This window comes from Miniopterus natalensis, chromosome 2, assembly GCF_054644295.1.
Source record: "Miniopterus natalensis isolate mMinNat1 chromosome 2, mMinNat1.hap1, whole genome shotgun sequence".
In the NCBI taxonomy this organism is placed as follows: Eukaryota; Metazoa; Chordata; class Mammalia; order Chiroptera; family Miniopteridae; genus Miniopterus; species Miniopterus natalensis.
Genome location: NC_142082.1, coordinates 2,761,565 through 2,788,637, shown reverse-complemented (window position 1 = coordinate 2,788,637; position 27,073 = coordinate 2,761,565). Strand labels below are relative to the sequence as shown.

The 27,073-nt window shown below is 43.2% G+C and overlaps 1 protein-coding gene across 2 annotated transcripts in view; it reads left to right on the top strand.

The window, feature by feature from the left end:
* The window catches only part of GPM6A (glycoprotein M6A), a 161,139-nt gene that overhangs the window by 114,763 nt on the left and 19,303 nt on the right, over nt 1-27,073 (top strand). For both annotated transcript variants that reach the window (XM_087813557.1, XM_016219171.2), the window contains exon 2: nt 22,762-22,954. In XM_087813557.1, coding sequence (XP_087669683.1) covers nt 22,762-22,954 — 193 coding nt within the window. The remainder of the gene's footprint in view (nt 1-22,761; nt 22,955-27,073) is intronic.

Below are 27,073 nucleotides of genomic sequence, written 5' to 3'. Positions count from 1 at the left end.
ATCCAGATGCACATCACGGCTCATTCAAAAACTTTGGTTGGAAAGTCAAGATTTAAATCTGAGACTGTTGACGCTACACACCCAGTTAGTTAACTACCTTCCAGTTAGCATTCTATTATCGAGGACTGGAATGGATATTTCTACACCCACCTTTCAAATGGTATCTTACTTTTTTATGCATTACATCTAGATGCTGTATTTACCTCTAATATTTATGTTCAGGATGATAAGTGGTGCTCATATATTTAAACTCAACTTTTCTAATAAGTGTAAAGTACAGTATACTGTACAGTAAAAATATTAACAAGCACAACTGCTTTTATTGGGTCACAAATTAAGTAGGATAACTTTTTTCTTACTTTACCCGCTCTATATTTCCTTCATCGTCTTTGAGTTTAGTTGCTCTGTAGAACTGAATTTTTTAGTTTCTTTTCTCCCCTCTATTTGTTCTGGCAACTCCTAAACCCCCAAGAAATGTAATAGCTTCTTGCATGTCCCCCAACAGGCTCCTTCTTTTCTTTCCTTTGCAATAGGTGGCACCTGAGACCCCCTCCCCAGTGTCTATGTTCTGCCAGCGGCTTAACCTGGAAGACACGATCTCTGCGATCAGCCACGTAAAGCTGACAGGATCCTTCCTCTCCAGATGCTCTGTAGTCTTTCCCGCAGCACTCACAGCTGGAGAGTCTTTTTAGAACCACTTTTGATCATTTCATAACATTTCTTAGCTTCATCAGGTAAAAGCTTTTCCTGAGAAATACATTCATCACACTGAGCGCCATCAGGCTGTAATCAAATCGTCCTTCAAAATCAGATGCTAATTAACAAAGAAATTCCTCCACTTTCTAGGTAAACAGGAAGCGTGTTGTTTTTCATGGAAGTTCTGATGTGGCTGTGGTTTTAGTTTGGTTATAGGGCTTGATATAAAAATATTGCCCATTAACTAAATGCTGTAACCTTTAAATTCCGGAAAAAAATGTGGTAGCCCCTTGACTCTCCCGTTTTCTCCCAGTGGTAGGAGCCTGGGGGCCCAAAGCCCTGGGGTGAAGCATCGCTCGGTACCCATGTTACAGGCCTGGCTTCATGGGTGCCGCCTGAGCCTGATGAGCCAGGTGCCCGCAACCCCGAGCGCCCAGCCGGCCCCTGTAATGACCAAGACACAGGGAAACCCCAGGACGCCTCAGCGCGTCCTTGTTCCGTCGCTGAGGCCTTCCCGCGGCCACGTATTTGATTTTATGGGCACGATAGAAACGTCCTGGTTTCATGAAACGTCTATGAAAAAATCGAACGTGAAAAACACTCCTGCTGAGAAGGTCCATCGCCTGCAACGCGCTTGCTTTCTGACCCGTGGGCGGCGAATCTGCAGAAGCTCTTGGTTTCGACGGTGCGGCCGCCCCGTCGGTTTCTGCGCTTGGCAGGCGCTCGCTGTGCGTGGTGCAGGCAGTGTCCTTGGCCGGCTTGCGAGCGGCTTTCACGCACAGAGAAGTCACCTTCCTGTCCCCCCAGGAGCTTCAGCTCGCCACGGCATATGTAGCTCTCTCCTGCCAAAAAGGGGGCAGGTTCTGAAGCGCGGCTTTCCAAACGCTGTTTGCGTCGGAGCTGCTGTCCCCCTGCGAACTCCCTGCTCCTTTCAAAGAATGCGGGCGGCTCCGGGCGCCCGAGTGTGCCGGGTGCAAGTCTAAGTGGCCCTGCGAGCGCGCATTTCAAGAAACCGCGCTGGACTCATTTATTACGCAAAGAAAGAAAAGAGAGAATAGCGGTCCTTACCTCCTCCCGGACATTCTTCTCACGCCCTGAACAGCAGTGGTGGAAGGCCAGCTAGTTTGGCTCATGAACTGCTGAAAAGGGTCATGATTTTAGGGACAGGCTGGGAAGTGAAGGGAGAGTGGACACTGGTGACCTAACACCCCACGGGAAGACCTGACGTGTCATTAGAACTGCATCTGTGGCGGGTAAATTAGACGAATCTAAATCTATTAAATTGATGCTCAAAGACAATCAAGTTGCAACTGAACTGGAAAAAACGAAAAATGTAGCTAGTGACCAAAACTCAGCTGATGAGTGTAAACTGAAATTGCTTTCACTGAAATCGCTTGTGCAATTTGGATTGACGTTCTTTCAGATGTACCTTCCCCGGATACAGACTTGTTTTACTAAGCACCGTGCGTCTAACAAAATGGGACCCGCTGCTCCTCAGAATCTGTTACCTTGGCGACCGTTTTAGTTTCTTCATCTGTAAAATTCAAGGGAGAAGGTCAATGGAAACACTATCCCGTTTCTAACACGTTTTGAAGCATCTTAATTAAATGAGCTGTTTTGGAGACCACAGATTGCCATGGACTTATCTGATAGATGATCATTTTACTTAAAAGAGGAATATTTGCTTGTTGCTATATATATATAAAAAATCCCATGAGCTTACAGTGTGCTGTGGGAATGGGAGACTAAACAATGAGCAGTCAAATAAATATATAATAATATAATAATTCACTAGATTAAGTGCTAAGGAAAAGTTAAGTTCATTTGAAAGGAAAGGCATTGGACACCCTGATCTTGACTGGGGGCCTGGGAAGGGGGCTGGAGAGTGTAACATGTGGCTAGAGGCTTGAACGGCGATTAGGCAGTTGTTTAGGTGAACGGCATTTGGAAGGTTCTGGAACAGTGAGGTGCAGGGAGGATGCTGATAAAACCCAGTGCTGTTGGGCACAGTAGGGTCAGGGTTTTGTGCAGCAAGTCAGGTTCCAGGTAGCAGGGCCTAATCGATTGTATTGAGGACTGGGACTTTATTTTAGGGGTAACAGAAGGCCTGCAACAAGTTTAATGCAAGGGAGTGACATAATTTATTTAAATTCTTAAGAAAGTCCCTGCAATCTTCTGGGTGGAGAATAAATGTGAGATGGTCAAGACGAGAGGGAACGGGCCAGGCCGTAAAGGGTGATGGTGGCTGGCTCTAGTGCAATACTGGTGGAAATAAAGAAAAGTGGGGGGTTCAGGCTGCTTTCCACAGGAACGCGCAGGACTTGAGGATGGAACTGACGTTGGCCATGAGAAGGCGCCTGCCGGCGACTGCTCCCAGGCTTTGGGCGGCAGTCGCCAGATGGGTGGAGTTGCCGCGTGTTGGAAATGGAGAAGGCCAGAGAGGGGCTGAGTACGGAGGAGGCCCATCGTCACACATGCTAAGTCCGGGATGTCTACGAGATGTGCCGCTTGCTCTACGTGGTAGGTTCCTGGCTGTCAGTCTCGGTATTTTACATCCATAAAGTTCCACGAGTTTCATGCTTCATGGAAGATACACATTTTAAGTGTAGTATGTGAAGGACAAGCTCTTTAATGGAAAAACATTTAGAGAGAAAAAATTTTCCCCAAGTAGTATATTCTTGTCTTCTTAATTTGTATTTGAGAAACATATCACACGGCATGTATATTTTCTATAAAAGCAAGCAAAATGAACTGCTGCAATAACACCCAGAGGTGGAAATACCCAGGTGTCCACAGACTGATGAATGGACAAATAAATGTGATATATCTGTGCAATGGAGTACTATGCAGCCACGAAAAGGAACGAAGCACTGACACATGCAACATCGTGGGTGAACCTTGAAAAAATTATGCTAAGTGAAAGAAGCCAGACAAAAAAGGAGATACATTATATTATTATATTATGTGAAATACCAGAATGGGCAAATTTATAGAGAGAAAGTAGATGAGTCATCGCGAGGTGCTGGGGCGGGGGTGGGGGTGAGGAGTGACATTTCTTGGGTGCACAGTTTCCTTAGTGCAAATGCTCTGGAACTAGACAGTGGTGCTGGTTGCAACATTGTGAATGTACTAAATATATACAGTTGCGTACTTTAAAGTATTTAAAATGGCGAGTTGTATGTTTACATATTTTACCACAATAATGAAGGGATCAAATAAAATATGGACTAAAATCTCATTTCCCAAATCCCGTTCCACGGGCTGCAGGCAGGTGTTTGCTGGAGACCAAGTCTGATAGCACGACCCGTAGAACTTCAGTGTTGATTTTATCCCATTAGAGTCAGTGGAAGCTGAGGGTCTGTAAAACTGAAAACTTCCTGCAGAAGAAGAAAAAGAAACTCAAAGGTGGTTTTCTTTGGTTATACAGAAGGCTTCTTAGAAAAAACCTGCCTGTTTTCTGATAATAGAAGATCTGTTCCTTAAGAAATCGACATTATTACTTGGGGTTTATCATCGAGCCCTGTAGAATGCTGTTTCGCACCATGATGTAAATTGGATATAACTGGATAGTCGGGTTATCCCACATCATTGCCTTTTACCCCCTTGATAAACTACACTTAATGAGGCCACATTGCAAACGTTAGGAATTTGACGCATCATTAGATGGAAAGTGAAATTAATTTTCATTGGCCATTAAGTAAGTTACGCTCTATTTAAAACCTCAAAATTTTAGTAACATTGGTCAAAATAATATGATTATTAAAAATGGCACATCTTACAAAAATACTAGGTGGCGATCACAGGAAGGAGACTGACTTCGTATGAGTCAGCTGATGATCATCTGGAGGGAAAGGTGACTTCAAAACAAATACATTTTTGGAGGAAGAGACAGCTCTAAAATAAATTTCGAAAATACTGCAAAATGTGTTAAAGGCAATGGATTACTTATGAAAATTTTCTGACAGCATCTATTTTTTAACAGACTTACTGAGATAAAATTCACGTATCATGACGTTCACCCATTTAAAGTTTACAGCTCAGTGTCTTCAGAATCTCTACGGGCAGAGCAGTAGTCATGTCTGAAATCATCACCGCGATCTAATTCCAGAGCCTTTTCTTTACCCCAGGAAAGAACACGCTCCCAGGAGCCACCGCCATGCCCCTGCCTTCCCCCAGTCCTGGGCAATCACCAGCCTGTCTGCTTCCCATCCCTGTAGACGGCACCCCGACTTTCCAGGGGTGGTCCACTTTGTTTTCTAGTCCTGATGTTCTGCTATTTGAATTAGGTCCCACCTGGAGGTTGTAAGGAAACAAGAGGGACTGAAGTTTATGTCTGGCCAGCTGCACGGATGACTAGCTCCCCTCTCTTTGTTTTCCCAGCTGGAATTGCTTCCCCACAATCCTTTGTTTTTAAATCTGGCGGCTTTTTGTAATATACATGCATAACATTTCATCAGCCCAGAAATGCATACTTAGATTTGAACATTTAAGTCCTGTATTACATTAGAGTCTGACTAATGTCCTACATTGATTTCAACCGGAGTTTAAATATTTTCCATGATAAATATGGCAATGATCAATAAAAGGAATAGCAAATTGGTACTAAACATAGTGAATTTACTACCACGGCTTCAATACTTAACATACAGTAAATGTTTCCGAGTGAGTGGGTGAGAGGTAAATGCACGCGCAAATAGAAATATGGCAAACTGAAGGTATCACTGTAACACACGCTGTTAATAGACGGCGTAGACGGTCGTTTCTCTCGTAGTTCGTGGCAATAAGCGGCATCTCTGCTCAGTGGAGACCTCAGCAGACTCTCTGAAATGCATCCCCGAGCCAGGTGAGTGTCGGGTGCTGAGGGGATTCTAAGCCCGTCGACAGCCACCTGCGCCCGAGCAACCCGCCATCTCTCTCGGAATTTAAAGCTTATTGTTGGGTGGGTAAGAAATTGTTGGTGTTATTTATCATGTTTGTAGGCCACACATGTTAGATTCATTTAGATTTCATAAATATTATCTTTAATTTTCTGCTGGGAGGGAGACAGTCAGATGAGTTGTATTCCTTTAGAAGTTTTATCAGTACGGTTTTAATGATTACATTGTAAATTTCCAAGATATTTATTCCAAAGCTTGAAATCTGTTACCTGCTACTTAAGGATGGCAAAATAGGCGTAAACCATGGATAAAAGTGCTTAGCTTTTGTGGGTCAGTTTCCACCGGAAGTGTTGGCGGCAGGATCCTGTTCCTCCGTGGGAACAGTGCTCAGTTACGGCGACAGTGGCCGTGCCCCTTTCGTTGCTGAGCCCGTGTTTATTGAGGTCCCACCGACGGCAGCAGGGTGAAAGCCGGGCTCCGCCCTGGGGCGCAGGCTCGGGCGCTGCCTCCGAGGAAGCGGCTCTGCTTCTCCACCCGAGACCCCGCGGCGGTAATTTCGGGAGGGCCGAGGTTCCTGATCCGGGCTAAGGGGGTAGTGAGGATGGGACAGGTAGACGGAGCTGGTCGCTGTGGGGACAGGAGGTGTAAAGGGACAGAGGGAAACGTCTCATGCTCCAAACTTGTGGCTTTGTGTTTCTAAACAGTGGTTTTGAGCCCCATCGGCTTTTACAAGGGAACGTAACAGTAATTTATTTTTGATTGTGTGGAGTTTAAGGTGCCTGTGGATATATTGGAGAAGAAAGTAGACAGTTCTGGTTCTTAGGAGAGGACTGACACGACAGAGAGGAACTGGGGAGGCAGAAGCCGATAATTGACACAGTTGTGACAACGGTGACATCTGGAGGGAAAGGGGCAACACGGGAGACGGCAGAACCAGCAATATTTCTAACGTGGGGCAGGTAAGGGAGCGGAAGTGGGGATAAGGCATTGAGAGAATGGCCCTGCCCGGCATGGCTCAGCGGTGGAGCATCGACCTGGGATCCAGGCGATCGGGGTTCGATCCCCGGTCAGGGCACAGGCCCGGGCTGCGGGCTCGGTCCCCAGCCGGGGGCGTGCAGGAGGCAGCCGATCCGTGACTCTCATCATTGATGTTTCTCTCTCTCTCCCTCTCCCTTCCTCTCTCTGAAATCAATAAAGATGTATTTTTTAAAAATAAATAAATAAATAAAATTTATAAAATTTATAAAAAAAGAAATTGAGAGAATGGAGGAGACCAGGGAAGAAATGGGTTGATGAAGAAGAGAGGCTTTCAGGAAAGCGAAGCCCGTGATGTCGGATGCTGGGGAAAACATCACATAAGGGAGCTGAGAAGCTTTGCCTCGAGCTGGAGCATAGGGACTCGGTGGCTCCTTAGAGCCTTATCAATAGGACGACCAGGCGACCTCAAATGGTAGTCAGATTGGAGGATTTGAGGCGGAGCGCCCCTGCCTCCGGCCTCCCTCCTCGCAGGTTGGCGGTGGGCTCGGAGCCTGCTCCTGAGCCGCCTCCCGTTTCCTCAGTGCCCTTGGAAACCCCGCCCTTTCCGAGCCTTTTGGAAACACTTGATGAGATAAACTCCCCTGAAAACAAACACAGTCAAATCAATTACGGTAAAAATAAAAATAAAACAAAGGAAAACCTCCTCTAGCAGCTGCTTCTCTCTCTCTGCGCAGATATACACACGGAGCAGAATTCCTCCACCTCCAGAATGTTCCCAGGCCCCAGATACGTTGCTCCCGGGGCCTGTTAACTCCGTTGCTTTTGTCCGGAGGCACTCAAGGGAAAAGGTCGCAGGGAAGCAGACAAAGGGGGATTGTCTTTGCTGCACAGGCTCCCAGTCACCCTTGCTGGTCTCAGCACTGAGCTTCACACAGGGATCCTTTCAATGGTGGTGACTGAGAATAAGCTATTTAAATTCTACCCATGATTTGCATGTAATGCTGATTCTGTACAAATTTAAATAGATGTAAGGAATCCAAACATCTGTAGGGCAGTGTGCCTTACGACCCATCTCCCTATGCAATTGTTTTTATTATACAACTAGCGATGTTAGTAGGATTTCTGCCTTAAGTTAAATATATTACACAGCAGAATTGGTTTCAGCAGCCATTCTGTAATTTTTGACTGTTTGATTAGATCAGGGCATCCAACCATGTTTTATATGGTAACAAATTATTAACCTGTATTTCCTAACTCCCTAAGATTTTACTTTAACTGAAGAAAAATTGTGTTTTAGAAGCAGTCATTTCTATATGTTTATCTTAGCAAGCTATTGGTCAAATACGATTTACTATTTTTAAGCTGTTTTTGAAGTTTTTTGCTTTATGTTTTCTAGTTTTAGATAGTTCTCAGATTTAAGGGATAAAATCATCTGTAACAAAAAATCTTATTTTTATGAAAGAAATGTATGAATAACTTGATCATATATAAAAGTTCACTTTGTGTATAGAGCTGGATTGAGAGGTTGAAAGTCCTAAGAAGTCCTGGTGGCCGAACCCACTGGGAGGAGCCAGGTGACTCAGGCTTCCAATGGTTCATCTGAGTATTTGTAAAATGTCCTTTTACTACCTGAAGATTTAGATGTTTAATATTATAGGGTTATTTACTTATAAAAATGTGGTTGATGAATGACATTAAGAAAAAGATTTCCTTATGTTTGCAAAAGAGCTCAGCCAGCTACCACCCTCTGCATTTCGTATACGGCAGATTTCCCCAGTGAGTATCCTTAGCACCTCTCACTAACGCTTGAGCCTTGATAATTGTCAGTCCTCAAATTGGGAAATGCCCGAATGAAACTATAGGCCTTAGTGACGTGGAAGCTGAGGGAAAACATTTGTTTCCAGGGGTAGAGAGTGTTTTTGTGTGTTTGTAGAGAATATGGCAGATTTGTCGGCCGGCAACCCTTGAAGGAAATCTCTACCCATAGATATCTGATGAAATGCATCTAAATTATTATTATTTATAATTGAATAGGTATTGACTAAGTGACATGACAAGAAATTTTGGGAGAAGAAAGAGGTAAATGGAAACACAGATTTACCAGTTTTTAAAATCAGGCAAAGAACTTAGTGGGATTAGAAGTTGTGCTGCCAAATGAAAGCACAGTGACAGAGCCTCTATCTGGCCCCCAGGCTGCAGCTGCGGCCCTGTGATGCCTCCCCTGACGCGGGCCTGGCAGCGAGCAGATCTGGTTAGACCCTGGCTCTCCCACTGCAACCCTTCTGCCGCAGGCAAACCCGTTCATATTTCCATGGTTATAAAATATAGATGATAACAGAAATTCTTATAAAATAATTGGCTTGTGAGATGGGAAATCTCTTCCAAATGCATTATGTTTCTCAGTGACAAGTTAATGTTAACCTTCAATTATATGAGGAATGTTATACAGGGGCTACAATAAGCTCTCCTAATACCTGCCACTGCAAGACACTAAGTATCTGAGTTTGTTACAGAAGGGTAATATCGTCACATCAAATGAGTCTCTTTATTTGTGTATGTTTTTAGAATACAGGATGGGATATTTCTTATCACTGTAATATAAATGTGTCAGTTACTAAAACTAATATAAATCCTCCAAAATCCCTTGCTACTTCAGACTTCATAGATAAACTTGATGAAAAATAAAGGGTATTACATACACACACACACACGTGCAGAAGAACGTGCCCCCCGCTTTTAGAAGTTATGGACCCTGTATCATTTACACATTAAGTGTCTAACTCAAAATCAGGCAGTGAGCGCACATCAGTTGTACTGTGTCACTGAGTCTCTTTTTAAACAACTGTCTGTTGGACACATGGGTGCAGGTGCTCTCAGGGGCACAGCCTCGTGATCGGGGACCGTACATCCCGGCCTCTCAGGACGGTCTCTTTATGCAGAGCAATCTCAGTGACTGCTTAATGTTCGGCTGAGTTATTAAGAACATCGACACCTGCCCCCCCAACCAGAAATGCCTGCGGGCTCTCTGTCTAGGAGCCTGTCTCTATTTTGCTTGTTAGTTCAGTTTGTTCATTAAAGTCCACATATGAGTGAAACCATGTGGTACTTGACTTTCTCTGACTGGCTTATTTCACTTAGCGTAATACTCTCCAGGTCCATCCATGCTGTCGAAAAGCGTAAGCTTGTCTTCCTCTTCACAGCTGCGTAGTATTCCACGGTGTGAATGTCCCACACTTTTTATCCACTCATCTGCTGATGGGCACTTGGGCTGATTCCAGATCTTGGCTATTGTAAATAACACTACAATGAACATAGGGGTGCATATATTCTTTGAAATTAGTTTTGGGGGTTTCTTCAGATAAATTCCCAGAAGTGGGATCACTGGGTCAAAAGGAAGCTCCATTTTTAATCTTTTGAGGAACCTCCATACTGTTTTCCATAGTGGCTGCCCCAGTCTGCATTCCCACCAGCAGTGTACCAGGGCTCCCCTTTCTCCACACCCTCGCCAGCACTTGTTGTTTGTGGATTTATTGATGGAGCCATGCTGACAGGTGTGAGGTGATATCTCATGTGGTTTTAATTTGCGTCTCTCTGATGACTAGTGACACTGAGCATCCTTTCATATGCCTCTTGGCATCTGTGTGTCCTCTTTGGAGAAGTGTCTACACTGATGCTTTGTCTAGTCCCGTTCAACATCCAGCATGATCTTCTATCATATCTGTAAATAAAACTAAGGCAATTTGCGATGCGTGCTTTACGATTTGCAAAGGTTATGGAAGAGTTTCAGAATCGAAGGCTGCACCTTCTGCTCCAGCCTCACCCCAGTCCCCGCCATGACTGTCCTACAAATGTGCCTGTTGAGTCTCACTCTGTATCTCCCTAGGTTCATAGGCAGACCTGTGCCATGAGTAAATGAAGTCTCAGTTCCTTTTTCTCAGGGTTCCTATTTTTGTTTCTCATCGTTAGGAAGGGCAGGTAAACATTTGATTTTATTAACTATAGTATAGTGACAAGCTTACAGTGACAGTCTTTCATTTGCATGGCATTTATTGGTTAAGACTTCTGTTCTCACTTCAGTAACTGAGAGAGATTAATCTCATGGTAATGATTTTTTATTTGACCAAGAACCTTATAATTACTTCTGTTTACTGAAATACCTGCCATATTGATTAGATTAGTAGCTGAAGTAATTGGGAAATGAAGTCTTTACGTACCGACTCTGTTGCTAAATTTGTTAAAATCTGTAAACAAGGTTCTAGTCCTAATCTCCAGGAGTCTGGTAAGAGTTCTGGTGACAGTGTGGAAATCCAGGATGGGGCCGATGGCAGTGCATCCCCATCTTTGTGGTTGTATAAAGTATGGTGCAGTGTTTAATTTAAGGTCATTATTTCTTTATGGCTCTGGATTTGATTTTGATTTTTTTGAATTTTAATTTATATGTGACCAGAAATCTATATTGAATTTAGATTCTATTGGTAAACATAACTGTATTAATTCCAAATGCACATGAATGTAGGATATTGGATATAAACTCTGCATCTTTTAAGCAACTTTTTTTTTTTCTTGTTGAATTATAGGTTTTTATTTGGCAATTATAAGCATAGGCTTTTACGTGTATAAAAGATAATATTCATTTAACAAATGCTAAATGAGCACCAACTATGTATGAGTGGGAGTGATGATAATGTTGGGATAAGAGATAGACGGTCCCAGCAGACAGGGAGTTTACTTTCATTAAACGTTTGTCTGGGATCAAACATGAATGGAGCCTTTGTCCCTCCAGGAGATTTGCTTCCCTGTCATGAGATGGTCAAGGTCATGTTTGTAGCCTGTTTCCCCTGGACTTTCCTCCTTCAGTTCTGGTGTGAAACCCTTCAGGTCTTGTGGTTCCTTAAGTGAAAGGAAAATGATCGTGGCTTTGTGGTCCCTGTGTAACCAAACAGCAGCCAGCATAGTTCTCATTCAGAGCCTCATCATGAGAGTAAGCCACTGGAGTCACTGTAAACCTCTTCTCCCAGAATATCATCTACACCGATAGGAGTTTTTAAAAAATATTGCTGTGTCCACAGTCGAGAGAAAATTTTACATTATGCGTAATATAATTTTATAAATTATTGCATGGAATTTGGTCACATGGGTGAACTAAAAGAAAATAATAAAAATTATCATACCATTGGAATGCATTTCTCACTTCCATTAATTAAAAACCATTTAAATGTCTTTCACTCCAGTTATTTTTCCCTGTCTTCCAAGTTTAGTCTTAATATGAACGTTGTCAGAGGGTTGGGAAAAACTCCTTTCCATCGTCTGACTGTGATCATATCTACCTGTTGAAGCGGCATCAAGTGTCAACCGTTCCCATCGTCAGCACAAAACCCTGTCCTCCCTGTTTTCATTCCAAACAATGTCCTATTTAGTCAGCAGTGTCTTTAAGGATTATCCGGCCTAGGACTTTCCCGTGATCTGAGAAGAACATTGAGCTAATGAGTTTACACAGCAGCTCTAAGGATAATAGAGCCAATCACATACCCCACACAACCCCCCAAAGGCCTTTTTTAAAATACAATTTTGCTGTTTTAAAATTATAAAAAACTAGGCACGTTTAAGTAACTTCTACTTATTGGGAAATAGAAGTCTAGCGCGGCCCTGCTCTTCCGTCCTGTGGGGCCTTTCGGGATCCCTCCCAGTGCCAGCGCTGGCCGCAGACGCAGGCCCGCCCCCCCCGCTGTGGAACGCGCCCAGGGTTGCCTGTGGCCCCTTAGGCTCCGGCTTCGGTTCTGGTTCTGCCCTCACGACTCCAGTGTGTGGTTTTCAACATAGCTGAGTTGACACCGCGCTGAAACGGGAGGGAGAGGTTTGGGTGGGTGGCCGACGCTGGCTTGCCCCACCTGCACATGGGTAACAAACCTCAAAAAGAGCAGCAAATAGGGGGGAGCCCTGGACAGAGCCCCTGCTGCCGTGCCCAGGGCCGGACTCTGCAGGATCCTACCTCCCGGCCTCTGACCTCGGAAGCTCCTGGGCAAGCGCGCGCCCCGCTTGGCGGGACACTGCCCGAGTGGCACCCGCCCCGGAGGCTGCGGGCCTTGGCGGCGCCGGGTCCCCGCGGCCGCCCTTCCTGTCCCGCAGCAGCTCCCGCTGTGGCCTCACAGCCGCCGGAGGAACTGGCAGGGGCTGGAAATGAGCCTTGTGCGTATTCATAAAATTCAGGGGGTTGGGAATGTGGGAGAAAGAGATTTATGCGAATTACGGGTTTTCACGCGAGGGCTGAGCTCGCGCAAGGTGCTCCCTGTGGCGACAGAACACGGGACGGCTACAGGCATGTTCCATCCGCACGTGTCCCCGGCGGCTTTGTCATCTCCTCCCTCTAAACCTTTGTTTGTCAGTTGCCACACCCAGGAGTCGTGTGGGATATGGTCAAAAGAAGCAAAGGACGTGAAGTATCTGGGGATGGGACAAAGTCGTCAGGAGTGAAAATCTCTATGATAAAAAAAGTGTTTCCGTTTGGTTTCTGTTTGGTGCTCAGGGCGCCCATTCAGGCTGTAACAGAAGCAGCAAGGCGCCAGGCGCACGCTTGGCCCAGAGTCAACATCTCCTCTGCGGTATTTAAAAAGACTTATTAATGACTTTGAGCTCAGGCTTCCCTGACCTTTAGGGAGCCAAGTGTGTGACAGTCGCTCCTCTAATGAGAGGACAGACAAGGAAAGGAAAACATTATTCTGTGGGTTTAAAAATATATTTAGCTTTTTAAAGCCTCTGGTGCTTGAGAAAAAGGCCGTGCCTGAAGAAATGCCATTTCCCCTTCGAAATCCTGCCATTCTGCCTGTTCCCAAATATGCTGTGGCCACTCGGCCGCTCCTGCCGGTACTCCAGAGAGCAATTCGTTTGTGAATCATTGTAAAAAAATTACCTGTTAGAGACCCATTTTGAAACTCCTGCTCATGTTCATGGTAAAACAGCCTAATGTAATTATCAGGAGACAGTTTGTTCTCTATTCTGTAGGTATTTTGAAATAACATTTGGCTATAAGAAACATACTTTAAAATAGTCTTATGTTAATGTTTCAGGCTGTGGCTTTAAATTTTGCCTCATGCCAAACTTTTGTACATTGTAGTAACTATGCAATAGAAATGTTTAGTATCCACCTTTCCGGGGGGAAAAAAAAGATTCTTAAATTTAGAATAAGTGTGTAAATTCCAGAACATCAGACTGTGTTAGAAACGTGTCATTATGTGTAAGGGTATTGTTGTATCTACGAATGTCAACATGAATTTTTGTGAACTAAATTAAAGTAAGAAATTTTCTATGAGTAATTCATGCTATCATTTAAGAAAATTTGTACTTTTTATTTTCGAATTTTTCCTTCACAAATTTAGTTTTGTAATTAGGAATTGTTTTGTAGTTATTTTAGCCACTGGCTTTTAAAATATTTTTATTTTCAAGAATTTCTTCAAATTCCTAGATTACGTTTTAAATATACTTCAATCCTATTTAAATTATATGCATTTGGTCATGTATTTAGAAAGTGCTCACAGATGGTCCCATCTTTGCCTTTTTCCACTGGAGTTTTGATGAGCACTATGATCAACATATTTTTTATTATCATATGTTTTAAACATTGACCAATATATATTTTTTTATTTTTTGACCAATTTAATTTTAATAATGTATTTTTTCAAGATTAGCTTTAAAAATGTATTTATATTTTTATTACTTTAAAGTAACACTATAATAAATTATAGATCAAGATACTGTTTGTTCACGAGTTAAATTATGTGCAAAGCATTCATAAAGAATTCAGATCTTCCCCTTAAAAGCCTCATATATCCATTTAATAAGAATAAGCTTACATTGGATATAAGCACTAATTTTTTTTTTAAATCCACAGAATATCTGGCATAAGCAAACAACAAAGCTTACGTATCCTGGATACCCCATTATTGGAGAAATACTTAACAAATGATTTTCAAAATCATAAAAAAATGTATGGAACACCAGTAAATAACTTGAGATAAATAAATTTAAGAAAAAATATTGTCCTCTTTTCTTACATTCCTTTGCTTAAGAGGCCATAGGTTTTTACTCCTGTTGTCAGTGTCGTCGGCTTTTTCTGTTTGGAGCTCAGTAGCCCTGAAGTGCTCAGGATCCCCTGTGGACTCTTTCTTGCTGTTTTTGGTGGAGAAGAATGTGTTTTTCTTTTGTTTGGTGGAGAATCCTATTGCTACCCCTCAGCATGGTGTAATTATCAAAGCAGAATTTTAGAGGCAAATACATTGAGCCCAAGTCCAAGCATTGCCAAGGACTTGGACGGAAGGTATTGCGTGATGGGTGTTCTAACCCCAGTGTTTGCTCCTGAAAGGTTAAGATCAGACACTGCACGAAGGCTTTTGGGTGATCTCCATAGCAAACCGGTACAAACGCGGTTTCAGTCACCCAGGAAGAAATATAAGCTGATTTTTCTGGGGAAAAAGTATGGGACAAAAAAGGGAAAACCAATGTAGTAAGTAATATCCATTTTCCAGGTTTCTACGTCTCGCTCCCAAAGTAGGGAATGAGCAAAACCCAGAAATGTTTGTCCTCATAGTTTCTGCATTTTAGTGAGGAGAGTCAATAAACAAATCAACATGTAAGATAAATCATGTCAGACCTGGCGAGCGCCGTGGAGGAAAACAAAGCCATCCTGGGGTGGGTAGAGAGGCCAGCTTTAAACTGGACGATTCTGTGGTGCATTAAAGACGGCTGCAAACTCTTTACCACCCCTCCCAGTCACGGTCCGAGTCGATTTCCCAGTCCCCCCAGATCCGCGCGGCCTGTGAGCACTTTGACAGAGACTGTGATGAGACGGTGCTCTGCCCTTCCTGGGCTCAGCCTTGCAGACCGTCGGAAACTTGCTTTCTCCTCCTCGAGGCCCTGCTCGGACAGAAGCCGCTGTGCCTCAGCGCAGTGAGGCTGCCTGAGTGGCCCCTGGGGGGGGCCCCCGAAGTGAGACGCCCCGAGGGGGTCACTCGCTGGGGCCCCCCGCCCCGTCCGCTCACTGCCTCCCACCCCAGCTGCAGCTGCTGCAATGAGCCCAAGTGAAAACTGTCCCTCTGAGTCCAGCAAAGCCATGAAGGGTGAGAAACCATAATACGCTGTCGTCTCAAACTAACGTATTCTGGGGGTGGCCCGCTAGGCAGGAGTGGGTAACCCACCCACCCACCCAACCAACCGCATCTTGAACAAATCTGAGAGTCGTGAGGAAACAGGCCCAGCCAGGATCTATGTAAACTGGCTCATTTATTACAGGAGAAGATGAAGAGTTTACCTGGACGTCTGGCACCATCTGCACAACCCTCGCAGGGGTCTGGACTCCGCAGCCCACTGCTCCCCTTCCCTCCTTCCAAGGGTTCTGCTCGCTCACTAGAACCCTGTCGTCCCGGCTGCCCTCCCCCTCTGGGCTTGTTCATCACAGTCAGAGAGTATGGTTCCCATCACTGTTGAAGCAATTAACTTTCCAGCCTCAAGGAAATCAGTTTAATTAATCCAAACGTTCTTGCTAAGTCATGTTGACCAGTACAGGATGTTCCATAATTAGTGATATATTTTTTTAAAACCATCTTAATTGTAAATATTACCATTATAAAATTTTTCATAGTAAAAATATTTTAAAAAGACAAGCATCACTATTTTTCTGGAAAATTCACCTACTTTTCAGTATCAACGCTCAGTAATCATTTGAGAAATCACCTGTATGCAATTAACCCTCCCTCGTGGGGTTGGAGATCACACGGATCAATACATTCCAAGTCTTGGCCTGTTCCTGATGCATTGGAGCTGTTCCAAAAATTCTCACTGCTGCCATTTAGTTATAAGCTGCATATTTTGTTCAATAACTTGTTCAAAACTCTTAGAGTAGATCCCCGTATTACACGTGTTTCTAGTTTACCCGCTCGTTTCCAAGCACGTTGGCACTGATTGCGCGCAACACTGCCTGGCTTCCATGGCTCCTGCCTCTGCGCGTCAGGGTCAACCAAGCTCTCCGCAGAAGCAGACGTTTCCAATGGAGGGGATCTGGAATCTCTATTTTTGACAAAAATCCCTGATGATTTTGGTACTCAGCCACAAAATCAGCCGGCCGGGCGTGGCTCAGCGGTTGAGCATCGACCTAGGATCCAGGCGATCCGGGTTCGATTCCCGGTCAGGGCACAGGCCCGGGTTGCGGGCTGCAGCCGATCAGTGACCCTCTCATCATGGGTGTTTCTGTCACTTTCTCTCCCTCTCCTTTCCTCTCTCTGAAATCAATAAAGACATAAAAAAAAAAAGAAAAGAAATTCTGCATATTCATTTCCTTTTTCAAGAATTTTTAAAATCAGGAAATAACTTAAGCACAGTATTACAGCAGTGACTAAAATATCGAACATTGAAAGCTGTCATTTGAGGTTGTTAACTTGCTAATGCTACTTTGTCCCTAGTCATTCCAATGTTTACCTTAACTCTGTGCTTTGTTTAGGCCAGGAATAGATTTAAATAAAATGTTATAATATTGGGGCATTATTTGAGCTATATTCTAGAATGCTTTAAAAATGTAGGCAACAATGTCTTCAATTAAATGCCTGTAAATATTGAACTTAGCAAACAGACTTAAGGAGAAAGAGAAACTTTGATTAGTTCCATAACCATTAACAAATTAGATCAGTAGTTAAAATTCTTTCCATGAAGGACACAAGTGACCTGAAATATTTTACTGGCTGGTTCCACCAAGTATTTGCTGTGCAGCTAAACCTTATGCAGACAACCCCAGGTCATAGGAAAAGAGACCTGCTTTACATGACTAGTATAAACTTGATCTAAAACAAGAAAACAAGAATTAGCTGTCGGTCACATTCATTAACATAGATGTCCCTGTCACACCCGTTCTGTTTATAACCTCAGTCTATGGTAGTTTGTTTCAACCTGTAGGGTGTCCCCCCAAAATATATACACACTTTAACAACTAACAGCTGCAGATTATATTACATTTTGAAAATGAAATGTATTTTAATAAGCACTAACTTTATAGTGTATATACATTTTGGGGGGACACCTTGTACTTTACCACCACTGGCTTCTTAAATGTTCCTCAAACACTGAGCACACGCTGGGCTTAGGACATTGGCGTTGACTTTTCCTGTGAAACCCTCTTCTCCCAGACGGCATCTTAGATAATCTCTTGTGTGGCTCCTTTACCTCCTTCATGCCTTTTTGAAAATATCATCTTAGTTATTCCTTCCCTGAAAAACAAGGACACTGAAGCCATTAGTCCAATACTCCCTCCCCCTCTCCCCTGTTCTGGTTTTCTTCTCTGCACTTCTCGTATCTCACATATATTGCTTCTGCATCTTGTTTACTATCTGTCTCCCACCACTAGGATGAAAGTAGAGGGGTTTATTTTAGTTCCTGGCACGCGGTGAGGGCTCAGTAACTATTTGTGGGATGAATTGATAAATGCAAAAGTATTGAACAGAATTTTAGCATGACAAATTCAGCCTATAGGGTGCACTAAAAAATACAGTATGACTCAGTTGGATTTTTCTCAAGAATTCAAGATTAGTTTAATTTAGGAAAGCATCATTAACATGGCAGAGAAAAATGAAAAACATAAAATTATTTCAGCAGTTGGGAGGGGGAAAGCATTTTATGGGAATTCAAAGTTAAAGAGACCTTACCTTCTTTAACCAATATACCAACAGCAGACATTACACTTAATGGTAAAACATGGAAAGTGGTCTTTTGTGTGTGTGTTTAATATCAGGAACAGGAAAAGGTGCCTTTTATCATTACTACTACTCTCCTCACTGCATTTTACCCAATGAAGTCAAAAGAAAGGTAAATAAGAAGGTACAAACAGTGAAAATAGATAAAGCTCAAAATGTTCACAGATGGTATGATTATCAACATAACACTCTCAAAATAATTCGCAAAATGAAGATATTTCAGAGGATCCCAAAGAGAATTTTTCAAAACTTCTAGATGCAAAAGCACTATAAAAATACCAGTCAGAATCCCAATGAGTGAAATGGTAGAACCTGACAAACTGTTTCTAAAATGTATATGGTGATGTAAAGGGGCCACGGATAGCGTGACACACACATGGAAGATGAACACGCTGGGGAGTGTCCTCCACGACAAACCAAGAGCCACTGTAAGGCAGTGCAGTGTGGCCCAGGGGGAGGCCCGCAGGCCGGTGGAGCAGAAATGCAGACCCAGCCTCTCCGATGCTTGGCAATGACAGGGCGCTATTGTTGGTCAGTAGAGAAGAATCAGCTCATTGGCGAAACGCGCTTGGAAAGTCTGTCAATGAGTAAATGGTCAGCCTCTTGTCAAGCTCCTTTGTCAGCCTCCTTTCCATGGTCCATCTTCTCAGCTGTCGGTCTCCCGTGCCGTATTGTTGGTTTAGATTCCTTTCCTGTTATTTATTTTGGAGCCCTCTGTGGAGTGAACCAAGGCAAAGGCTTGTGTTTACTTCACAATGTTTAAATGGAAGTAAATTAACCATATAGCTCATCTTTTTTAAAAATCAACTATCTCAAGAGTTTTTATTTCCTTTGACGTTTTTGTGTTAGGATAAGTCAACCTATAACCTACAAAACATTGGGCCAATGCTGATGTTTCAGACTGTGTTGCAAGTCTCCTAATCCCTTTAATTCAGTGTTAATTCATTTGAGAAAATGCAGCCGGGAGCTGGAGCTGAGATATGCTTCCTGGTGTATTACAGGTAGCGTCTCCTCCCATCTGAATTCTGTGTTCGATATTTGAACCATCTATTTGAGAATGAGTGGGCCAGATTCTCATTATATCTGGTCCTCAAAATGATTCTGGTGCAAAGTACTCTTTCTTGTCTTTATAATTCCTGAAAAAAGATGTTTTCTCCAGTGCCCACACTCCACTTGCTATGCTTGCAGTGGTGTCAATTTAATAGATTTGTTTCCCATCCGAGGTGCAAGTAAAAATGTGGGGATGGGTGGCAGCAGAATCTGCAGCCTTGAAGCACGTCCTGGGCCAGGAGCATGGTTGCCGTGGCGACGCGCTGGCCCAGGCTATTTCCCGCTGTGGGTGGGAAGGAGCTGCCTCCCCGCCAGCAGCCACGTGGGATCCTGGCGCTGGGGAGAGTGCTGAAGGGAGGCGCTGCTCCCAGATGGAGCTCTGAGAGGCTGTTTCAACCCAACAGGCGACTCAGCCCTGCAGAAGAGCAGGGTAGTTAGGATGCAGCCCAGCACAAGGGCGAAACGTGCAAGATGAGATGCTCAAAGCTCCTTACTTTCAAAGTTTTGCAGAGGATCAGGACTTGAATGGAAAGATTCTAGCCTGGCCTAGAAGGAATGGCTGTCTAGAGGCATGTGCATTAGTCAATAGGGGTAATATAATTCTGAGCAATTTAAACGGCAGTATTTAAATAGAGAGTAAAAGAAGTATGTCCATTTAATTTGGAGATCTTAAACTCATTCAGAAATGCCTATTAACTCAGGGTTGCCAATTTGGGTTTACTCGGTGTTGCAACTTATCTCATGTTTTTCTAAATTTAGAAGTCACCACTCAATTAAGGCTATAATTAGTGGCTATGACGCTAATAGCACCCGATACCCAGGGAATATATAGTCTAGGTAACTAGGCTTAACTTGCATGGAGGCAGGTATGGGTCCATCTAAACCATAATCGAGGAAATGAGAAATGAGTAGAAACTGACTGAATTAGAAATGGAATGAATCAGACGTCCTCAGTGCCGTTTTGGTGTTCACCTGAGAGTTACCACTTCATTTGCTCCTGAGCCCAACTCCTTCTGGCTTTATCTTCACTCTGTTATGTGCTTTAGGTCTAGGACCCAGCGAAGGTAATTCCTATCTGTGAATTTGCAGTTTGGACTCTTTTCTTCATTCTGAAGGGTTTTGCTGGACATGCCGTTCTGGTCCTGCAGTAGGAATCTCGGTGCCTGCAGCAGGCAGCTCATAAACCGACAGCAGATGCTCAAGAATAACAGGGGAGAAGAATCACAAAGGAGTGGGGTTCGAGACCACGGGGCTGTTTGGGGCCCTTGCCAAAATTAGGAATAACTCTTCCTTGAGTCGGTACTAATTTTATTTCTTTTCTTTTAATTTTTCCATGATCAGTAAGATGTCAGTTTTACAACATGGAGAGACTGAGAATAGTCCAAAGATTTTTCTGCTCCCCTGTTCATCTCCACCCACAACTGTGTTCAATGGCATTCAGATACTACACACACTGGTCTCGTCCATCTGCCGGAGATATTTCCTCCCATCATACGAAGTATCAAGCTGTTCTAACCTTTCCTAGTCCCTCACATAGTGTGTGTGTGTGTGTGTGTGTGTGTGTGTGTGTGTGTGTGTGTGTCGGGGGAGGAGTGTTCAGGAAACGATTTTGCCTGTACAAGCAAGAGCTATGGAGGCAGGGAGGTGCTCCCCCTTCCTTGTTTTACCTCCTCTGGGGTAGATGCGCTGAGCTGTAATTCTCTTAATGACCAGTATTGAAGTAGCAGACTAGCCCACCCTCTGAGTAGGAAGTTACCCCTCATGGGAGCTTTGCAATCATTGCAGGTGTCATATGTTGCTACAAACATAGATGCATCCAGATAAACTGCACACAGATCTCCCTATGACTTACATACAATAAATAACAGTGCATTTTCCAATCCCCTTTATCTGTTTCTGAAGAAAGGAAAAGTCAGTTATGTGGAGAGTTTTTGAGGGGCTTCAGCATTACAGAAAGAGACTTGATTGACAAGTCCCGAAAGGAGAGAAGTAGGAAGGAATCTTTGGAATCCGATGTTGTTTCTGGGGAAGGAGTGAGAGACATCATCCTCCTGTTAGCCTGTCCCCCTTTTACCGTAATGTCCCTTCTCACCAGTGGCTGGCACAAAGTAGCTCATCAGTATTTCTTATCACAAAACGCAGAGACTTAGGCATTTCTAGTCGCTCTTTTAGAAGAAGATGTCTAGCAGTCACCTAGAAAATTCTGATGCTTAATTTGAATATTAACAACAATGGTTTTCTGATTTCTCAGACTACATGTTTAAAGCTATCTTTTGAAAATTGAAGCTAGCCCGGCCGGGCATAGCTCAGTGGTTGAGCGTCAACCTAGGATCCAGGCGATCGGGGTTCGATTCCCAGTCAGGGCACATGCCTGGGTTGTGGGCTGCAGCCGATCAATGACTCTCTCATCATTGATGTTTCTCTCTCTCTCTCTCCCTCTCTTTTCCTCTCTGAAATCAATAGGGATATTTTTTTTTTTTTTAAATTGAAGCTAAAGTGAAAAAACTTCAAAAGTGATTACTCTGGTCAAAGAAATTTTGAAAGCCATATGACAATGCAATAATAGTTAATAATGTTAAAGTTACATCTTAGAATGGTAGGCATTTGCTGAGTAGTTCCTCTGTTGTGCATTGTTTTATGTATTAACTCATTTAATGCTCACAAGAATCATTTGAGGGAACATCTTACTGTCACCTTTTTGTAAATAATGAAATCAAAAGAATAAACTTGCCAAAACACACGCGGTGGCGCATTAGGACTCTAACCTGCCATGCTCTCTCTTTCCCACTGTGCCAGTGGCTTTCTCATTTTGTTTATCATGCAGCGCAGCAAGAAACAGATTTTGCATTATGAGTCACTAGAAAAATAGCATCCATAAATATCTGAACTGAAAAGATTCCGAAATAATTTGCCTTACCACATACAATGCACTCAGACATTGTCTAGTCTGTTCTCTTTCGCTTTTAAAAACTGATGGTTGAATTTCACTCGATTGGGTTCCCAACTAACAGATTTTGACTCACTGTTTAAAAGATACAGCTACAGGGAGTTCAAAATAATAAATTTCACTGAAATAAAAACTTCAGCATGTGAGACTTGAGAGCAGTGAAGTCATGATGGAATGATATGCGTGCATGTCTGCGAAGATTAATTGTTAGAGGAAGTCTGGGTGGACAGGAAGGGCTTCTGTTGGTTTGGGGTAGACAATGAAACCATCAGCAGAAGCCAGCATTCTCTTGTCTGGAGAAAGGGTCTATAATTAAGGAACTTGACATTTATACCCTTCAGGACAGCCTAGGCTTGATTGACAAGGTTGACCAGATGTCATCTACAAATGCAAATATACTTTCCCATAATGCTGAACTTTGGGGGGGAAAATGAATTAGATAAAAAAATACTAATTTCTACCTTTTTCCTGTTTCCCTGTGCAGGGTGTTTTGAGTGCTGTATTAAATGCCTGGGAGGCATCCCCTACGCCTCTCTGATCGCCACCATCCTGCTGTACGCAGGCGTAGCCCTGTTCTGTGGCTGCGGTCATGAGGCGCTCTCTGGGACTGTCAACATTTTGCAGACCTACTTCGAGATGGCGAGGACTGCCGGGGATACACTGGACGTCTTTACCATGTGAGTCATTCTGTGTGGCTTCTTGTTTCCAGGGTCTGTGTGCACCTTGCTGTATGTCGAGTGAACAGGGGCCTAGAGTTAAGTGAGGCAATGTTTTATAGGAGAACAAAATTCTCTTCGGTTGTGAACATGAGTGAGAAGGACATTGACTTTGACCATGAGCACAGGACACATCGAGGAAGATCAGAGGCCAACTTAATCTGGACTTAATGTGTGTATTCCTTTGACTATAGTATTTTGTCCAAAGTTCAATCACCATTAAGCAGAATGCTCGCATTTCTGTTGCTCTTGTCATTTGAGCAGAGGCTTTTCTAATAGAATAGAAGAGAAGACAGGGGACAGAGCCTGGTACAAATGTAGACTCCACTGCTGATTCTAGGAAAATCACCCAAACCCTCTGGGCACTCAACCATGTATGCTCCATCATCTTTCTTTCCCTGTCTCGCAGCAATGATGTGACTACGTAAGTAAACATGGTGAAAGGTTCTTACTGACTGTCTTCTGCAAAAGGATAAGTTGTAAGAAATAGTGAGCTCCTTTCTACAAGCAACAGTCATGCTTAAAATGTACATTTCATCCATAACATGTAAACTCCTGGGATCACTAAATTATGGCGATTTAGTGTATTCTGAAAAAATAATGTAAACATAGTCTGGAAGTAGAAAAGAGTTTGCTGTTCAAGCTTCAGTCCCTTATTGCCTGACATTATAAGTAGCAAAAGTTTAGGATTGAATTACAGAAGAATTAATCTCCAATAAATTCCCAATTCAGATCATTTACTCACGATTTCTTGCTCCCACAGTTTCTTGCTTTTGTTTCATTCTTGAGACTGTGTGATTATAATGTTTTTCACGCTGCTTTATTTTGTCATTCTAAATGAATGAAAACCTTCTTAATTTGTATACTTTTTCTGTAATAAGATGCTTGTAGAGTTACAAGTCTTAGTGGTTTTATGACTGGTAGGGCAACTTTGCTTTGGCTCATAGCTCCATCAAAGAGGAATTAACCACATTTCTTATTTACCAGGGCAGTTCCTACTGGCCTGGTGTAATTATAACCTCAGGCCCTAATCTAAGAAAGCACTTGGGCAACCGAGACAACCTTCTAAGTAGAAGACAACTTTTCTCCAACCCCAATTGCAGAAAATATAACATATTGCTAATTTTAAAAATAATCCATTAGCTACAGGCACATAGATTGTCTTGAATAAAGTATTGCTTATAAGTTGTATGTGTTATTTTATTCATTAAAGTTGCTGATTTCCATGAAAATGAAAAGAGAAAAGGAGATGCGCAACTCTATCAAGTCACAGAGCAGGAATTCCCTACTTGAGTGTGGAGGGCATGTGCCCTTGGACAGAGTGATAGACAAGTTTTTTAGGAAAAGGAAAGTCGAAATATTTATGTTTATCTAAAATATACTGGTACTGCTCGGCCGGGCGTGGCTCAGCGGTTGAGCATCGACCTGGGATCCAGGCGATCAGGGTTCGATTCCCGATCAGGGCACACACCCGGGTTGTGGGCTCAATCAATGACTCTCTCGTCATTGATGTTTCTATCTCTCTCTCTCCCTCTCCTTTCCTCTCTCTGAAATCAATAAAGATATATTTAAAATATATATATATATATATACTGGTACTTAAAAATTTAGACCAGTTGGCCATAAAATAAGAAATACAACAAAGTAAGTGTGTCCAACTGGGAACCACCCTCTAACCTCACCACCACCACCGCCAACTACCACCACACACACACACACACACACACACACACACACACACACACACACAGAGTTATTAAGAGGATGAGAGAGTTTTTATATATACCAATGTAACTATTTTTTACAAATTAGTTCTGAAAAATTAGCATCATCCATTAAATTGAATTATTTAAGTCCACAGTAGACAGTTTATCAATTTCCATTATATCGTATAGCATGAATTGATCCTTGATAGTTTATAAATGATCTTCATCATTTGAAATATAATTAAACTGTTGAAAATTATTTGGATTGTTGCAAGTTAGTTTTGGAGAACCTTAAGGAAATGGTTGCATGGATATATTTTAATGTGATAAAACTGACATTTTCTTTTTAGTTTTATTTCAGCCTACACTGGACAAAATATATTTTCACTGTGCATTATTTTAAGCTACCACAGATGTCCTTAAAATCTCCAGATTCTCTACATTTAGGCTACATCCAAATTGATAACTTTAGTTTTGGAGTAGGCATGTTAAAGAAATACAAGCCTAATAAGTGCCATGAGATGGTTGTATACATCTATCAGAAACCAATTGTCAAGATATTTATTTGGCATTTAGACAGTAAACTTGAATATATCCAGAGCTCTGCTGAAGCGGAAGGAGTTGTATGTGTGGGAGTTCGGGAGAGAAATCAGAGATTACGCTTAATTTAGTACTTTTACCAAAAGTTGGTCTCCTAGATTGGAAGTGAAATGTGAAATCAATAGTGCGTGTTTGGAATGGAAGGAATGGCACTTTGACAGGAATAAAAGCAAGGATTCAACTGGTCTCTCCTTTCATATTTCAAATACCTGAAATTCCTGTACCAGACCCTGTGAAGCTACCAAGTGAATTCAGGCTCTCTGCCAGCAAGCAGGTCACGAAAACACAGAGGGAAGATACGTGCCATTAGCTGCTGGCACTGTTCGTGCCAACTGACACCTTCAAAGGTTTCATAAGGGTTCAGACAAGGTAGAGATTACCCCGGGGGCTGCCTCGCAGGGATATCAGCGGAACAGCTAAGAGACAGAGGCAGTGAAGTAGGGAATGTGAGGCGGAGGCACGTGGAAGCCCATCGCAGGCACAAGGGCAGGCAGGGTCGGGAAGAATATGCACCAGGGCGATTGTGAAGAGAGACTTGTCGGCCACCCTGAGTCATCCACAGAGAGCTGATTCCTTTTCTCCAGAGTCTCGTGCTCGATTCAATCAGATCGAGCGCTGCTGCGCCACACGCTTAGAAAGAAATGAAGCCTGTGCGCAAAAGATAAAACCAGTTGCCCAAGACTCCAGCCTCCCACCTGTGGTCCTTGGAGCCTGAGGAGTCACTCCTCTGTCTCAGCTTCTCTCTCTCTCCTCTGTCTCCTCGTCTTATACACACACACGCATCTCAACAGGGCCAGTGTCTCCAAGTCCGCAGGAGACAGGAGGGACGGGCGCACTGAAGCATGACTCTCCCACTTCACTAATCTGTCCAGCATCCAAAACCCACTTCTCATGAGCAAGCTTGCAAATAACCTCCATTCTCATGCAATCTCTATTTTAGACAGAGAATTCTAACCACCGCCAGCGCCTGCCAAGGGAAGGCCATCTGAAATCGGAAGCGTGGCTCCTACTCTTCAGCTGATGTCACCCTTTCAATCCTTTTGTCAAATTCTACTTGAGACGTGGAGACCTCCAGAGAGAGGGAAAAGAGCGAATTTCACAAAGATTTTGGGACCGATTGATACATATTTAAGAATCCTGCTGTTCCTCCTCATTTCCTTGGCTTCCCAGAGGCTTTTCTCCCTTAATCTGTCAGTTTAGTATGTCAAGTCCATGGTCATTGGCTGGCCCAAGTGGTTGTGACACTAAGTACGTAATTTCACCCACGGTTCCCATTAGGGAATATTCCCACACTCTAAGTACATGTTCTGGTATTTGGTGTAGCTGGTTAGGCCCCCAGCACTGGACACAGCTCCCAGCTGCACCTCATTCAGCTCCATAAGGAGGCCAATTTTCTGATTTGTGATTCAGACTTTTTCATCTGCGAGCCCCTTGGCAAAGCGTTATCACTGTGCTTCCTAGGTGTCCCTTGACTGAGTGAGCAAGAACAGTAGGTATTTTACTTCTGCAAAGCAGATTCACATATAAGACAATGAAATATGGAAACTGGCTAGAAATTTAGATATTAAACAAGTCAAACCACTAGCTTGGCTCAGCGACTTGGCTTCTTGAATAACTTCCCTGAGGACTGAGCAAGGGACAGCCTTATTCACAAATACACCACCACCCCTAAAATTTATTAGACAGGAACTGTACTGGGGTTTTGACAAATTATAGTGAGGGTTGAGGAACCGGTACTATTGATTTCCAGAGTGACTATATTTCATTTTCAAAA